The sequence below is a fragment of the Euleptes europaea genome, chromosome 14 (genome assembly GCF_029931775.1).
Source record: "Euleptes europaea isolate rEulEur1 chromosome 14, rEulEur1.hap1, whole genome shotgun sequence".
NCBI classification, from domain to species: domain Eukaryota; kingdom Metazoa; phylum Chordata; class Lepidosauria; order Squamata; family Sphaerodactylidae; genus Euleptes; species Euleptes europaea.
In genome coordinates, this window is record NC_079325.1 from 41,746,133 (window position 1) to 41,762,854 (window position 16,722).

At 42.2% G+C, this 16,722-nt stretch overlaps 2 protein-coding genes across 2 annotated transcripts; both read left to right on the forward strand.

Annotated features, from left to right (window-relative positions):
- Positions 1-1,919: 1,919 nt before the first annotated feature.
- On the forward strand, positions 1,920-3,245 carry LOC130486837 (uncharacterized). Its single transcript, XM_056860137.1, has one exon. It carries the CDS (start codon positions 1,920-1,922, stop codon positions 3,243-3,245), a length of 1,326 nt encoding a protein of 441 aa, XP_056716115.1.
- Positions 3,246-15,377: 12,132 nt separating this feature from the next.
- Positions 15,378-16,661, forward strand: LOC130486838 (uncharacterized). The gene has a single exon (XM_056860138.1). It carries the CDS (start codon positions 15,378-15,380, stop codon positions 16,659-16,661), a length of 1,284 nt encoding a protein of 427 aa, XP_056716116.1.
- The last annotated feature ends 61 nt before the right edge of the window (positions 16,662-16,722 follow it).

Here is a 16,722-nt window from a genome sequence, read left to right on the forward strand (position 1 = left end):
ATTCCCAAATAAGTACCTAAGGGGAATAGGCTTCAGGATCAGATGCTTACCACTAGGAAACGCTTCCTTTCTTTCCCCTATCCCCAAATGTTTCAGGTCGCATGTGTTTATTCCTCAGGGTCGCATACAGTTGAGTCCGTGCCCCAAGTGCTAGGATTGCGGGTTGTTATAAACAAGGGAATGGGCCTTTACTTCATGAAAAGAGGATAAATCCATTTTCTTGAAATGGATGGTTTTATTGGTACAGTTTTGTAGTGCTTCTGAAATGTTGTGAGGTTGTTGTTTTTTTGGAACAAAATGCAATAACCCATAATGGAGGCTCATAAAAATGCTGCTTTATTGCTACTTCATCTTGACCGGGGAAATGGTATGAGTAGGAAGGAGCCAATCCACCCACTTCCATGACAGCTCCATGCCTCATGCCACATCATACAAAACAGAACAGAAACCAATGTTTCGACATGCAGAAATGCAGAAATAGGTCTGTTGTCATTGTTCGCATGGCCTGGTGACTACGTGTGTGTGTGTGGAGGATTATGGGTAGCGTGCACTCCCATTGCACACAGTTGCAAGTCTCCTAGTGTACATGAATGTAACATTTGAGAAGGTCTTTGGTCTATGACTGTTTGGCCTTCAACTGGTCCTAGACTATTTAGGGCAGGGGTCCCCAAAGTACTGCCAGTGGGTGCCAAGGTGCCCGCCAACACATTTCCTGATGCCCACCAAGTGTTTTTAGAAAGTGGGTGGGCTGATTGACCCTTAAAGGTCTAATTGGCTTTGTAGATTAAAATAACGTTGTTTCCCAGGCAGTTTCCCCCACAGTGTTGGTTTCTTCCCTCCCCCCCCATCTCCTCTTTTCCCCCCCAGTGTATTTAAAAATTTTTGTACCCTGGACTTGGGCTCCCTCTGTGTGTGGTTCTGCCTCCTGCAGCAGCCAGTTGTGGTTGTCTCTACCTCCCAATTGACTCAATAAAGGAAGCTACAGCCCTCAATTTGCAAGACCTGAGCAAGGCTGTCAAAGATAGGACATTCTGGAGGACGTTGATTCATAGAGTCGCCAGAGTCGGAAGCGACTTGACGGCACTTAACACACACACACACCACCTCCCATGGTGGCCATTATGTGTTTGTACCTAAGGTGGCCACAGGCTCAAAAAGATTGGAGATTTCTGGTTTAGGGCATTAAAGGTAAGATCCAGCTCTTTGAACTGTACCTGGAAACGAATGAGCAGGCAACGGGCCTATTTAAGTACAGGCAAGAAGTGTGCTTGGACACCTGTCTCAAGCTTTGCTGCTGTATTCTGAAGTTTCCAGACCATCTTCAAAAGTAGTCCTGCTTAGAGCACAAGGCAGTAATCTAACCTGGAAAGCTGATTAAAGACATTTGAATGTTGACCTGAAAACGCAGAACCCAAGAGACATGGATCTCTTTGTAGGCCCCTCCTCCTCAAGTGGTCTTGCCAGTATATAGACCACTCCTCCCCCTATACCTCATCAATCACAATAACCATTTTGCTAGTATATCTTTTTAGAAGTTAGTTCTCGTGGACTGAAATCAGTGTCTCCTTTCAGAATAGGAGAAGTAGCTTCAAAAGTCATCTATCAGTTGTTCATTTTGAATCCCAAGAGATGCAGCCCTTCTGTGATGGAAGATGGAGACTTTTATAACTTACCTTCCCAAAAACATCATTCCTACCTTGGATCAATTTTCTAACACCAGAATGAACTTCATAAGTGCATTTTAAAAAAGTGAGTTCAAGTCATTATTTTTCGCCTTCACTATTGATCCCCACTTCGTAGTGAAAGGCACAGTGAAGTAGAATTCCCATTTGCTTCTTAACACTGTTTTGCATTTGCTGTGTTTTGTGTTGCAGAACAGCTGTCTGATGACCAATCACAGAGCCAACTGATAGTCTGAGATGTCTTCCTGCTGGAAAAAATCAAACGTGATTGCTGGTATTTCTATTGCCATCTTCATGTCAGTAATAAGTCTTTCCTACTTCCAGAAAAGAAAATTTGTTTCCATGTTGTGGCATGAAATGAACATCTCTTCCGATTCAATAAGAAATACTAACATCTGCCGAGGGATTCCTGCCCATAATACCATTACACCATTAAAAGATAAGCGAACCTTCATCATTGCTCCATACTTTGACAACAGAAAGAACAAAATGACACGAGTGATTTCAATTGTCCACCACAAAGACGTCAAGGAGCTTTACTGCTGGTTCTGCCACCCATCCAATGGTGAAATATACATCTCTAAGGCTCAAATAGATGTCCATTCTGATAGATTTGACTTCCCTTATGGTGCCACGGACTTGGAATGTCTGGAACCAGAGGACTGGGAACCACATTATATGTCAATACATTGGTCTCCTATTGGAGATATTGACCAATTACCATTATTTGAAATAAGAAACCGTGATCCTGCAGGTTCCCTTGTGGATTTCACAGTCTGCATCTCCACCATGTTTGGAGAGTACAACAACGTCCTGCAGTTTGTGCAGAGCATGGAGATGTATAAAATCCTTGGGGTAGACAGAGTGGTGATCTACAAGACCAGCTGCAGCCCACTGATGGAAAAAGTGCTGGATTTTTATATTGCAGAAGGGATTGTTGAAGTAATCCCTTGGCCCATTGATTCGTACCTCCAGGTCTCTTCTTCTTGGCATCATTCAATGGATCCCAAGGACATTGGCTACTATGGGCAAATCACAGCCTTGAATGACTGTGTCTATCGCAACATGTACAGAAGCAAATATCTGCTGCTAAATGATGTGGATGAAATTATTCTACCAAGGAAATATGCAGACTGGAAAACTATGATGCAGAACCTTCAGGGGCAATATCCAGAGGCTGGTGTTTTCCTCTTTGAAAATCACATCTTCCCTAAAACTGTATTTACACCCACCGACATGTTCAACATCTCCTCTTGGAGTGCAGTGCCTGGAGTTAATATACTGAATCACGTCTTTCGGGAACCTGACAGGAAAGACGTCTTCAATCCTCGGAAAATGATCATTGACCCAAGGAAAGTGGTTCAGACATCTGTCCACTGTATTCTCTACATGTATGGGGACAGCATTAATGTCCCGATGGATGTTGCCCTTCTCTATCATTGTCGAAAACCCCTACAAGCAAATCTTACTAGAGAATCACTCATTAAGGACACAATGCTCTGGAGATACAATGTTTCACTGATTGGGAATGTCAACATAGTTCTCCAGCAAATAGCTTTGTAAACAGGGATATAAATCTGGGGGAGACTCAGACAGTACAGAAAAATGATCATTGCTGAATGGACTCGTACAATCTATGCCTTTAAAAAATTAGGCTGCACAATGATAACATATTGAGTAGTGTATGAGAGTGTGCCAAGAAATGGTCGTGTTTGGGGGGTCAGAGGTTAAAAAGAGGTCAAATCAGTCAGGTCAGTTTGGACTCGCCGAAGTCACTATTGCATAGACAATGAGCAAAGGTATTTATTTAGTTACTTGCACATTTTTGTTGTCTGATCTATTGCTTAATGCTTTCACATAGGGACTTGGGAGGTAACTGATTTAACCTAAAGTGGGACCAAAAGGTTCTGTGTGTTTCCATGATGAAGGCTTTGACCTCTTCAGCTTCTTGGTTGCATGCAGAGATGCCCAGCACCACTTAGCAAAAAGGAAAGCAGCTTTGTGAGATGGAACTTTAGAGCAGGTAAGCAGCAGAACAAATCAAGTTTGAACCATCCCTAGAAGCTAAAATGACTAAACTGAGGCTGTCGTACTTTGGTCATATTATGAAAAGACAAGACTCACTGGAAAAGACATTAATGCTAGGAAAAGTCAAAGGCAGCAGAAAAAGAGGAAGAAGACCCAACATGAGATGGAGTGACTCTATAAAGGAAACCACAGCCCTCAGTTTGCAAGTCCTGAGCAAGGCTGTTAAAGATAGGACGTTTTGGAGGACATTGATTCATATGGCCACCATGAGTTGGAAGCAACTTGACGACACTTCGCATATATGCATCCTATGCAACAAATGTGTTTGAAACCCCCTCTTAAGGTGGAGGAAGAAATTCCAGCAAATTCAGATTGGAAAAATGGCTGAACTTAAACTAAATACATTTAAGTAATAACAACTGTTAATTTTATTTTCACCAATGATCGTGAACTAAACCAGAATGAAATTACTTCAGTGCTGGGAAGTGAATATGAAGATAAAATAAAATTCCATAAATATTGTTGGGTGTGGAAGTCGTATATTGGTGAACAGAACATTTCTTTGGGGGGGGGGGAAGCTGCTGCAAACTAGCAACAGTAAAACAGTTGATACCACAACCACAATGCAGGCAGGTGCGGCGCACCAGTGTGTCTGCTCAGGACGCCATCTTGCATCCCAGACTTGGGGCTGAGAGAGTTCTGGAGAGGAACTGTCACTTGACAGTGATACTATGCACACTGACTTAGAAAAGCCCTGCGGGACTCAGTGGTGGTTTTGAGTATTCATTATTCATGTCTACATGTAGGACTATAAATCATTTCATTTCATTTCATTTCATTAACCTTTATTGGCATACCAAAAAACAGAGATAAAACAACAATATACCTCCAAAGGGCAATACATATAAGTTACAAGTCGGGTTAATAAAAGTTTTCTTGTTCTTTAAGAACTCCTGTAAGAAATTCAGCCATGGTAGCCGTAATTTTAAGATCATGATCACTCAAGAGAAATGTGCATTTCACTTCATTACTCCTATATCTCTTGTACTGGAGCAAAGTAAATAGCAGTTTATCCCGCAGAGTCACATAGAAGGGGCAATCTAAAAGGATGTGGTCAATTGTATCCAACAAATTTAAACCGCATGTGCATAAGCGTTCATGTCTACGGATCTGAAGGCATCGGCCTAAGAGCATCCTAGATGGGAATGCGTTAACCCTAGCTAATAGAAAAGTGTGGCGTTGAGAAGGTATCTCTAGGTTATCTAGATACCTAGCCATTTTACCAGATCCATTATTAAGGCCTAGGGCCGCAGGAGAACAGATGGGGGGAAGAGCTGGGTTAAAATTCTGCAATTCTACATCAAGGAGATGTTGCTTGATTCTTTTGAAGATGTAAAATTCATTGGCCAGAGCAAGATTATCTAAATCAATTCCAATTTGGCAGAGTCTAGATCTAATCAATATGTCCCATGAGAAATAATGAAGTTCACTTTTCAAAATATATAAAAGGGAACCTGGCTCAGTTTGAAAATATAATTTGAGACAATATCTTATTGTTTGAATCCAGGCTTTGGTGGCAATCAAGTTTTGCCCGGTTTCAAGACAAATTGTAAAATATGAAACACATTTAGGTATCCCCAATATTTGTCTAAGAAATATGGCTTGGATGTTCTTCACTTCTTGATTAAGAGTTCCAAGCCATAAGGGAACACCAAACAGAATTTGGGGGAATATTTTCAAATTCAGGATTTTTATCACTGCAGGAACACACTGATTCCCCTTTGCGTAGAAAAATTGCTTGAGTTGATTTAAGAAAATCCTGGTGGCTTTAATAGTATTATGTCAATGTATAGACCAATTGAGATTATAGTTATAGGTAATTCCCAAATACTTATAGCTTTTAACTTGTTCGATTGAATCCTTCCCAATATGCCATTTGTATAAGGACCATTTTTTGAAAAATACCACTACTTTTGATTTGGAGGAGTTAATAGAAAGTAAATTCGAATGGCAATAATTATTAAAAGCATCTAGATATCGTTGGAGGCCTACTTTGGTGAAAGAAAGAATGATGGTATCGTCCGCATAAAGAAGTAGAGGTAAAGACTGGGACCCTAATTTAGGTGGGTGACCATTAACTGAACCCAATGACTGCACTAGGTCAGAAAGAAAAATATTAAAAAGTAGGGGAGCTAAAACACACCCTTGTTTAACGCCTCTTTGAATTAAGATTTTCTTAGTCAGTCCACCATTAGGTGAGTATTTAATTGGCAGGTGGTGTTTAAGTATAATTTCTTTAAAAGTATTAGCAGCCTGGGGTCAATTCCAAGATTTGACAATTTGTCCCACAGTTTCTCTCTAGAAATAGTCAAAAGCACTTTTTAGATCTATGAAAGCTGCAAACAATTCCCCCCCATCTTCATGTATTTTACCACAAGAAAGGATAGAACGAGACAGTGATCTAAAGATGATTTGTTCTTAGTGAATCCTATTTGCTCTGGGCCAATAATGGATTTAGCTTGAGACCACTCCGAAAGGCGGGTCTCAAGATGTCTAGTATATAACTTGCCCAGTACTGATAGCAAGCTAATAGGGCAATAATTTCCCGGTAGATTGGGGTCTCCCTTTTTATAGATTGGCATTAAGATTGAGTTCAGCCATGAATCAGGAAGGATACCATAATGATCAATTGATATAAAAAGACTGGCTAGTAGCGGAGCCCATCAGTCAGCATATTTCTTAAAGAGTTCGACAGGGAGCCCATCAGGATCTGGTGCTCGACCGGTTTTTAGTTTAGAAATTAGGGTCATAAATTCTTCCCTACTTACTGCATGCCATGGAGGGATATTTGAGGGAATAATTTCCTCATTATCAGATGGAGGGACCACAGCATGGCCAAAGACGTTGGAAAAATAATCAACCCATACTTGAGGGATAATATTTGAGTCAGGAAAGGGTTTGTTGTTTAATAGACAAGAAATTGTTCTCCAAAAGATTTTACTGTCACTTGATTTCAGAGATAAAAAGAGCTGGTCCCATCTTTTTTGATAATAGGCTTTCTTTTTATTAGCCACTAATTCCTGATAAGCTTTTTTGACGATAAATATTGCTCCATATTGATTGTTTGGCCTCCTTTCCTAGATTTCCCCAAAACCGATCGCAAATTCCTTTTTTGAGTTAAACATTCATAATCAAACCAGGTCGATGTTTCAAAAGTAGTTTTACATATCGGTTTGGCTATAGAGCTACATTGCTCTATAACTTGAGAAAAGGCTATTAGTACCTCCTCATGAGAGGAAGAGCCAATTATAGACATCTTTAGTTTGGACAATACGTCAGATTGGAGGATATTGAACAATTCAATTTATCTAGATTCTGACCATTTAATCCTTGTCAGGATTAAAACCTTGTTCTCATCAGGGGAGGGATTTAAAAAATTGAAGATCTTTATTGGGAAATTTAATAGAAATGAAAGGGGGAGATGATCACTTTCGGTACGGGTTTCAATATTCACTGACTTGACAAGAGGCAACAAGTTCAAAGAGCATAAACCATAATCAATCACACTACAGCCTCTTGTACAGCATCTGTTTGAATATTTTGTTGGGAGGTGAGACCAGAGTAACAGTCGCAGTAGTAAAGGGAGACTGCGTTGAAGGTAATGTGGGTAGAAGATAAGACAGAGGGATATTAGTTTCCATCTCCTTAGGGGACCCTTCTAAGTGGAGGTTCAAGGGTAAAGTTGGTAAAGTAGTCTGCTGAGCAGTAGCATGTTCGGCTTCCAAAATTTCAATAGCCAAAGATTTATTATGCGACGGGAAACATGGTGTCTGAAAAGTAACTCTGTGCGACCTTAAGTCCAAATCCATCTCATATTGAGCTCCATCCTGACAATTGGTTGCCAGATTCCCTGGCAATTTAAAGGTCTTGGAAATTCTGTCCTGAGATGATGATTGCCAGGGAGAAAGACCTTCACCATTTAGAGGATGAACAATTGGAATTACACTCGAATTGCCAGGTTTGATAGGGTTGTCTCCATCTCTTGTCTGTTTCTGCTCTGTTCTAATATTACTGAGAGAGGCTACTCCTGATGTGTCCTTTGTTGGTTTAAATAGAGAATCTTTTCCCCTTATCTTGAGGCACAGGGGAGCTTGCACACAGTTCTTAAAAACTCTGGTCACCCAAATTCCGTATTTCCTATATAAAATTTTTTGGAGGTGCAGCATCCTAGAAGGGATATCTCCATTTTTAAATTGTAGACCCAGTCTGTTATAAATTCCCACTCTGGGGAGTCTAAAATAAGAACGCGGGGATATAGTTGAGATATTGCAGTTAAGCAGTTGGCTCAATGAAAGGGTAATGGCTTTAAAATTGCTCCATCTATAGTAATCAGTCTGAGAATTAAAAAAGATAGCCAAATGTCAGGGAAGCTGGTGGAGAATGCACCCGAAAATCCTCTTTCGTATTTGGCAAGTCAGCTACAGTCAGTTTGTTTGGTTGCGAAAGTTCAAGGTCTGCCTTATCACTAAGCATGTTAGTCTTGTTAACAATTACAAGGCGGTCAATAGCTTCCCTCATGGAGCTTACTTTGGCTTCTATGTCCTTGACTTTAGCTAATAACATAGCCATGGATTGAGAGGTTAAAATTGCTTCCTTAGAGAATATATCCAGGAGTGATGCAGGTAATTGCTGGCAGCAGTGTTGACGTGGGTTTAAATCAAGAGGAGTATCCTCCTCATGTGAAACTCCCTCTTCATCACCCGGGAGTAATGGGGTTTCCGATTCTAAAGCAGCAAATCTGTTAACAAGTCCAATTACACCAGGTTGCGTTTCAGAGGCATTGTTGTCAAGGACGTACCTATTTTTTGTTGTTTGCCAACTTTTAAGCCAGTTGTTTCAGAGGAGGAACGTCGGCGTTTTCTTGTAAACATAGTCTCCTTCAAGCCTTTAGAGATTTTCCAACCACAGTGTTACTGATTTGTCTTTAAAACAATTCTAAAGAGACCCTGAGATTATTTCAGGTTTCAGACGGACAGTTAGTTAAAACACCCTGGGTAAAAGTTGTAAAAAGACACGATAAAAGTTTTCACTTGCAGAGAGAGTGTGCCGGAGCTCCTAACGAGACGCCCGTGAACTAAACCAGAATGAAATTACTTCACTGCTGGGAAGTGAATATGAAGATGAAATAAAATTCCATAAATATTGTTGGGTGTGAAAGTCGTATATTGGTGAACAGAACATTTCTTTGGGGGTGGGGGGAAAGCTGCTGCAAACTAGCAACAGTAAAACAGTTGATACCACAACCGCAATGCAGGCAGGAGCGGCGCACTGGTGTGTCTGCTCAGGACGCCATCTGGCATCCCAGACTTGGGGCTGAGGGCGTTCTGGAGAGGAACTGTCACTCGACCGCGATACTATGCACGCTGACTTAGAAAAGCCCTGCGGAACTCAGTGGTGGTTTTGAGAATTCATTGTTCATATCTGCATGTAGGACCATGAGTCATCTTGTTTGCCACAGAAGAAATAATCGTCATTTTTGACATTTTTCAAAGAATTAAATTTGTTTATCTCAGGGGTTATTTTGCTTGGGCCTGTTCTTGTTTCATTTAAAACAGACAGTTTTACTCCTATTCACCTTCATGCTGCATTTTTGTCAGGAGAGATGAAATAAATTATCTCTTCGCACAGTGCGAACAAAGCAAAGCTAATCTGTGGCATTCTTCACAACAGGATGACCAATAAATTCAGTTTCTTTGAAAGGAAGATTAGACAAGTTTATGGAGGATAAGTTCATTGATGGCTGTTAGGTATGATGTGTACTCCATGATCAGTAGCAGTTGCTGGAGACCAAGCGTAGAGGGAGGTGTGGCCTCCGTGTCCTGCTTGTAGGGCTTCTCAGGGTCTCTGACCGGCCAGGATGCTGGACTAAATGGACTAGTGGTCTGATCCAGCATGGCTGTTCTTACGTTCTTTTGTTCCAGTGCCTGCTCACTAACACATGCAATGGAAGATGGAGGGGCTGTGGCTCAGTGGTAGAGCATCTGCTTGGCATGCAGAAGGCCCCAGGTTCAATCCCCGGCATCTCCAGTTAAAGGGATTAGGCAAGCAGGTGATGTGAAAGACCTCTGAGGCCTGAGACCCTGGAGAGCCGCTGCCGGTCTGAGTAGACAATAGTGACTTTGATGGACTGAGGGTCTGATTCAGCGTAAGGCAGCTTCATGTGTTCAAGATCACTGGGTGACCTTGGGTCAGTCACTCTCTTTGTCAGCATAACCTACCTCACAGGGTTGTTGTTATGAGGATAAAAATGAAGGCAGGGAGAATGCTATCCTCAACCACTTTGGATACCTGCTGGAAAGAAAGGCAGATCAGAAACAAATGGATTTATTTCTCAACAGTGAAGTGAATTTCCATGCATGGCGATCAATACCGGGTCACGTCAGATAATGTAGATTTCTCTGTGTTTGGCTTCCATTAACAGTGGGTTTTGCAGCCCAGATAGTTTAATGGAAAGTGCTGGCTTTGCACTTCCTGCTACAAAACAAACAAACAAAAAAAGATCAGAAAATCCGTTCTCGGCACTTTTTAGATTCAAGTGTCAAAGCTGCCACAAAGCCAGAGTATGTTGTAATCTGCATCAAGCTTAGGCAGAGCTTCATCAGTAGGGGGGGAATTTCTCTGCACGTGGCAAAATTTACTAATCCCCCCCTTTCAAGGAGGGATTTAAACAATTACAGTTTACTCTGAAATGTTGACAGAGCTGAACGAGCCATGTGATGTTACTGTTCGGGAAATCTGTTACCCCTCTGAAAAAGCTGACTAACAGCGCCAGTCATCGGTATCCCAAAAGAGAGGGACTGCTTTCCCACTGTAATGAAGGAAATTGGTGATTCCTGTCCCCTAGAACATGGAAACCTTTTAGTGCTTTCCCTCTTCTTTTCCCTCATAAAATAGTTTATGTATAAACTAGAGACAGACTTTGACAAAGGGTTGGCAAGACCTGTATGAAAGATTTCCATGGGAACAGATTGGCTTTTAACAGATACTACTGTTGACCCCCACATTCACATTTCATAACTTCCTGCAGAATAACACAACGATTTGTACTCTGGAGGCAAATTCCTTTTCAAAAGTGAGCTGGCATTGTGCTGGGGTTAAGAGCGATGGTTTGGAGCGAGGGACTGTGATCTGGAGAACCGTGTTTGATTCCCCCACTCCTCCACATGAAGCCAGCTTAAGTCAGGGGTGGGGAACATCAGGCCCGGGGCCGTATAAGGCCCGCGAAATCCCTTGGTCTGGCCCTTCATGGGTCCTGGCAGATCTCTAGCTCAGAAGGATGCTGCCCTGCCTGAATCTCTTGGGCCCAGCTGGGGACAGCAGAGCTCAAAAGTGAGTCGCTCTATGTGGCAGACACTCTGAGCCGTCTCCGGTCGTGCCTCTTGGCTAAATGTTTGACCAAATATAGCAGGCTACTTTTTAAGTTGATAATTTTGTATGGCCCGCGAATGATGTTCAAAATATCCAAATGGCCCTTGGCAGAAAAAAGCTTCCCCACCCCTGCCTTAAGTACATGACTTACTTGCACACATACCCTCCCATCTATTTGTATAGTCACGGAAAGAGCTCATTGTTACAAGCCAATGTGGTGTAGTGCTTAAGAGACTTGAAATACAACTGGGGAGCCCTAAATTCAAATCCCTTCTCAAGCACTGGGCAACTTGGGACCAGTCACCCTCTCTAAGCGATACTATGAAGATAAAACAGAGAAACTGAGGACCTGGTGCCATCAGCTCTCAAAACCAAGGATGGGAGAACAGTGCGATAAATAAACCAGCTCCTCCACCACCTCCAAGTTTCTTCATATAGAAACCAAGATCTGCATCACAAACAATGCCTCTTTCATCAAAAGTGAATGGAAAATAAATTCTAGGCACTTCTTCACAAGTCGCTTGTTTGTGTTGGCAGCCATGTCACGCATTATGCAGTGTATGGCTATTTTAGTAAGGCTGAGGTTTTTGGAGGAAGATTTGTACAGGCCTACCTCATTTTATGGTATTTCACTTTATTTCACTTCACAGATATTGCCTTTTCGAGCAAGTCTATTGGCGCCATTCTTCCAGCAGCGTGTGCTCACTTCATGTCTCTGTGTCACATTTTGCTAATTCCCAAATATTTCAAACTTTTTCCTTATTATTACAGTACATTATTTTTTAGACATAATGCGATTGCACACCTAGACTACAGTATAATGTAAACATTTTTTTTATATGCGCTGGGAAACCAAAAAATGCATGTGACTCACTTTATTGTGATATTCACTTTATTGCAGTAGTCTGGTACCAAACCCGCAATATCTCCAAGGTATCCTTGTATTAGAAACACAATTGGTGAAAGAGTAACCAGAAACAATTGTTTGCCTTGAAATTAGTCCTACTTAACAATTTCTGAGTTCACAATTCCCTACCAACTGCATGGCTTTAAATCAGGGATCCTATTTCAGATAGGTGTGAACGTGTGCGAACTTACAATAAGGCTGTTCTCTAGATAGGTCCACGATTAGATAGCCAACAAGCATTTTCTTAAAGGGCATTTTGTTGCAGTCTTGCTGCTCAAGGAACACTTGAGTCAAAACGCCACAGGGTACCCATGCGAGTCGGTTGCAAAAATAAACAGGAGTCTTGTGGTACTTTAAAGACTAACTAGATTTTATCCTGGTTCTTGAAAGCTGGTGCTGGAGCAAAACCTTGACCGTCTTTAGCCCAGTAAGTCTCTTGTTAGTGTGGCAAGACTCCTGTTTACTCCTAAGTATGATTAGGAAAGCTTGCGAGCTATCCCTGCAATGCAGTTTAAAAACACCATCCTTCTCTTCTTCCTCCGGTCTCCGTCAGCCCAGGAGAGGAAAGATTCCTGGCAGCAGCCCCCCCTTCCTGGAAGAGCCCCTGCTGCTTTCTTGCTTTCTTCCTATCTGCTTGAAGGATTGGCTGAGCTCTCTGTCTGTGAAAACTTGTCTGCTGTGATTCATTAGCCCCCAATGGCCTCACACACTCCACTATGAGCTTTCAGTTGCTGGGGCTTCTTGGCTCCCAGAGAAAAGCCTCTTGCGCATATAAAAGCCTTGCCTTCTGGAGTGGAGGTGAGTGGCCAAGGAACGAACCAAGGAGTGTGTCTAATACAAGACCCTAGTGCGCATACAATGATTAGCAATTAAGTGGCTTTCCTGTAAAGCAAAGGAAGGGGAAAGGGTTAAAATAGTTTAGAGCTCCTCAGCTTCAGGTCAATGGGAAGCATGTGCTCCATTAGTGGTTCTGCAGGGTTTGGCATGTGGGAGGCAATTGTGCAAAGCTCATTATCTGATGTTTCCAAAGCAGCTGGCTCACGGGCTTCTTGCAGGAGTTTCTAAAGTGAGAGGTGTCCCGCGTTTGCTGGAAAGCGTGCTGTTCCCGCAGGAGGTGAGTTGGATGTGGCGAGGGAGGGAAACGGGCTGGCTGTAGAGTAATCGGCGCATGTTTGCTGCTTAGAATTTGCTTCTCGGAGTTTTGCTTTGACATTTCTGCAGTGCCTTCCAGAACAAAACTTTTGAAAGCCCTGATGGGAGGAGGGGAATAACAATGTTGCTTCAGTACAATGTCATATGTCGAACTGTCATTTTCTTTCCGGGGCCCTCTGGTTTCTGTGCATTTAACAGCCGCTTCATCCGCAGATGCCCGCAGGTGCTCATGTTTCTCTCCCTGCCCCTGAAATGCTTCTGTTGCTGATATATATACAGATTGAGTTCCTGTTAAAGGTGCAGAAGCTGGGTAATTCCCCCCCCCCCGGGTCATCATCCTTCTCTGATCTGATGGCTTCATTGCGCGTGCGTTTGTGATCTCTGTATTTGCTTTGTGCAAGAAGCTATTCTGGAAATTGGCTGTTGCATCTGAATTCAAGGGGGGAAGCTATTCTAGAAATTGGCTGTGACATCTGTATTCAAGCAAAAGAAATGGTTATGCTGGATTAACTTCGAAGTACTTTAGTGACCTCTCGGCTGCCATCTAGACACGCCTTGGTGCTTCAGGAGGAGGACATGACAACCGCATTGTGCTGTTGGGTGTCCAGAGTTTTCCACTCTCATGCACCTTAGATCGAGAAGCCAATTTTATGGCAGGTAAGTTGCCAGCAAGGGCCTATTGCTTTAGGCAGGTTTAAATAATACTCAAATTAATCAGAGTTTTGTAAATGTGACAGAACTGCACAATTTTCAAAAGGGGTAATTATTTAATAACCATTTGTAATTATTTAATAATCTGTAATTCTTTAATGACTATTTGTTGGCGGCAGTAGAAAAGAGTAGGAGTCCAGACTCCAGTAGCACCTTAAAGACTGACAAAATTTCGGGCAGGGTATGAGCTTTCGTGCGCCACTTTTTCAAATACTGAAGAAGTGAGCTGTGGCTCATGAAAGCTCCTGCCATGGCAGATACTGAAGAAGTGAGCTGTGGTTCATGAACGCTCATACCCTGCCAGAAATTTTGTCAGTCTTGGAGGTGCTATGGGACTCTTGCTCTTTTCTACTGTTAGTGACAGACTAACACAGCTATCCGTTGCGATCTATTTGTCGACGAGTGACTTGCTTGCCATGTTCATAAAAATCCAAGGTTTTTTTACTTTCTTGCATAGTTTTACCTCGAAAGACTGAACTCTGTCCTCTGGAGATCAGTTGTAATACCAGGACATCTGCAGGCTCCACCTGGAGGTTGGCAACCTGATCTATTATTACAATGGTATATTAATATAATGATGTTCTAGTGCTGATTTTTTTTTTAAAAAAAAAAATAAAAACCCTTGGTGACTGGGGGAGGACATGGCTGCCTTGTGGACAGGGTCAAGGAAAATGGCTTCCACATGAGCAACAAAATGCAAATTTTCCTCCGGCATAGTGGCTATCCCAGCTTTAATGCAGTCTTCCCCGAAACTTCGGAGTTAAGTTGGTTTGAGAAAGACTGGAGAAAAACTGAGGAAGTCCTTGGAGGTGCACAAATGCATCATGATTCTGTGGGGGAGTATGGAAAAAAACCTGCTTCTCGAAAGCGTTGAATGTGGGGCACATAACCCATGTGGAAGACATCAGTGTTTTTCTGATCAGTATTCTGTTTACTATCTATCACATTTTTGTCTTCAAGGAGCTTTTGTCCTCCAAGGAGCTCAGGGCGCACATGGCCCTCCTCTCCTCAATTTTAGTTTTCAGACTAAAATTTTCACCTTCTTGTTGTCCAAAAAACAAGAGGGTGTCAGACCACTAGTCTGCTGACCACTAGGTCAGCCGACCTAGTTTTAGATACTAATTTATGGTCAGCATTATCTGCGACAGTGGGCACTTTACTCATATGGCAGCCATTGTTTTATAAGTAAGGGAATGGTTTTAATGGTTTTATGTATTTTATACATATTGTAAGATTTTAAAATGCTGTAACCTGCCCTGAGCCCGGCCTTGGCTGGGGGAGGGTGGGCTAGAAGTATGAAAATAAATAAAATAAGTAAATCTACAGTGCAGTCAAACTCAATGCCCGTGTTTGCTCTCCTACTCTATTTTGTGTGTCTGTTTTTTTCTTTCCAGTTGCAGAGCAGCTGCCTAATATTCCGTCACAAAGCCAACTGAGAGCCTGAGATGTCTTGGAAAATATCATACCTCATGGTTGCTGTTTGCATTGCTACCTGCGCTTCAATAGTGACTCTTTCCTATCTCCACAGAACAAAACGATTTTCCATGTCTCTGCCAGCAATCAAGCTCTGCAGAGGGATTCCTGCCCGTAATACCATCACACCCTTAAAAGATAACCGAACTTTCATTATTGCTCCTTACTTTGACAACAGAAAGAACAAAATGACACGAGTGATTTCAATAGTCCACCACAAAGACGTCAAGGAGCTTTACTGCTGGTTCTGCCACCCATCCAATGGTGAAATATACATCTCCAAGGCTCAAATAGATGTCCATTCTGATAGATTTGACTTCCCTTATGGTGCCACGGACTTGGAATGTCTGGAACCAGAGGACTGGGAACCACATTATATGTCAATACATTGGTCTCCTAATGGAGATATTGACCAACTACCATTATTTGAAATAAGAAACCGTGATCCTGCAGGTTCCCTTGTGGATTTTACAGTCTGCATCTCCACTATGTTTGGAGAGTACAACAACATCCTGCAGTTTGTGCAGAGCATGGAGATGTATAAAATCCTTGGGGTAGACAGAGTGGTGATCTACAAGACCAGCTGCAGCCCACTGATGGAAAAAGTGCTGGATTTTTATATTGCAGAAGGGATTGTTGAGATAATTCCCTGGCCCATTGATGCGTACCTCAAGGTCTCTTCTTCTTGGCATCATTCAATGGATCCCAAGGACATTGGCTACTATGGGCAAATCACAGCCTTGAATGACTGTATCTATCGCAACATGTACAGGAGCAGATATGTACTGCTAAATGACATGGATGAAATTATTTTACCAGGGAAATATGCAGACTGGAAAACCATGATGCAGAACCTTCAGGGGCAATATCCAGAAGCTGGTGTTTTCCTCTTTGAAAATCACATCTTCCCTAAAACTGTGTTCACCCTCACTTATAGATTCAACACTTCTTCTTGGAATGCAATACCTGGGGTTAACATACTGCAGCATGTTCTCCGGGAACCTGATCGGAAGCACGTTGTTAATCCTCGGAAAATGATTGTTGATCCAAAGAAAGTGATTCAGACGTCTGTCCACTCGGTTCTCCAGGCCTATGGGGTCAACATATATATTCCAATGGATGTTGCCTTGGTCTATCATTGCCGGACTCCCCTTCAAGAAAATCTATCTAGAATTCACCTAATTAAGGACACAACTCTCTGGAGGTACAATATGTCATTAATTGGAAATGTCAGCAAAGTTCTACAACTAATTTCATGGAATATAGTAGAATATAGCTGAGGGAGAACAAACTGGCAACGATAATAGCAGCTGGGCAATAAATACAGTGAGGTGGAGCTAC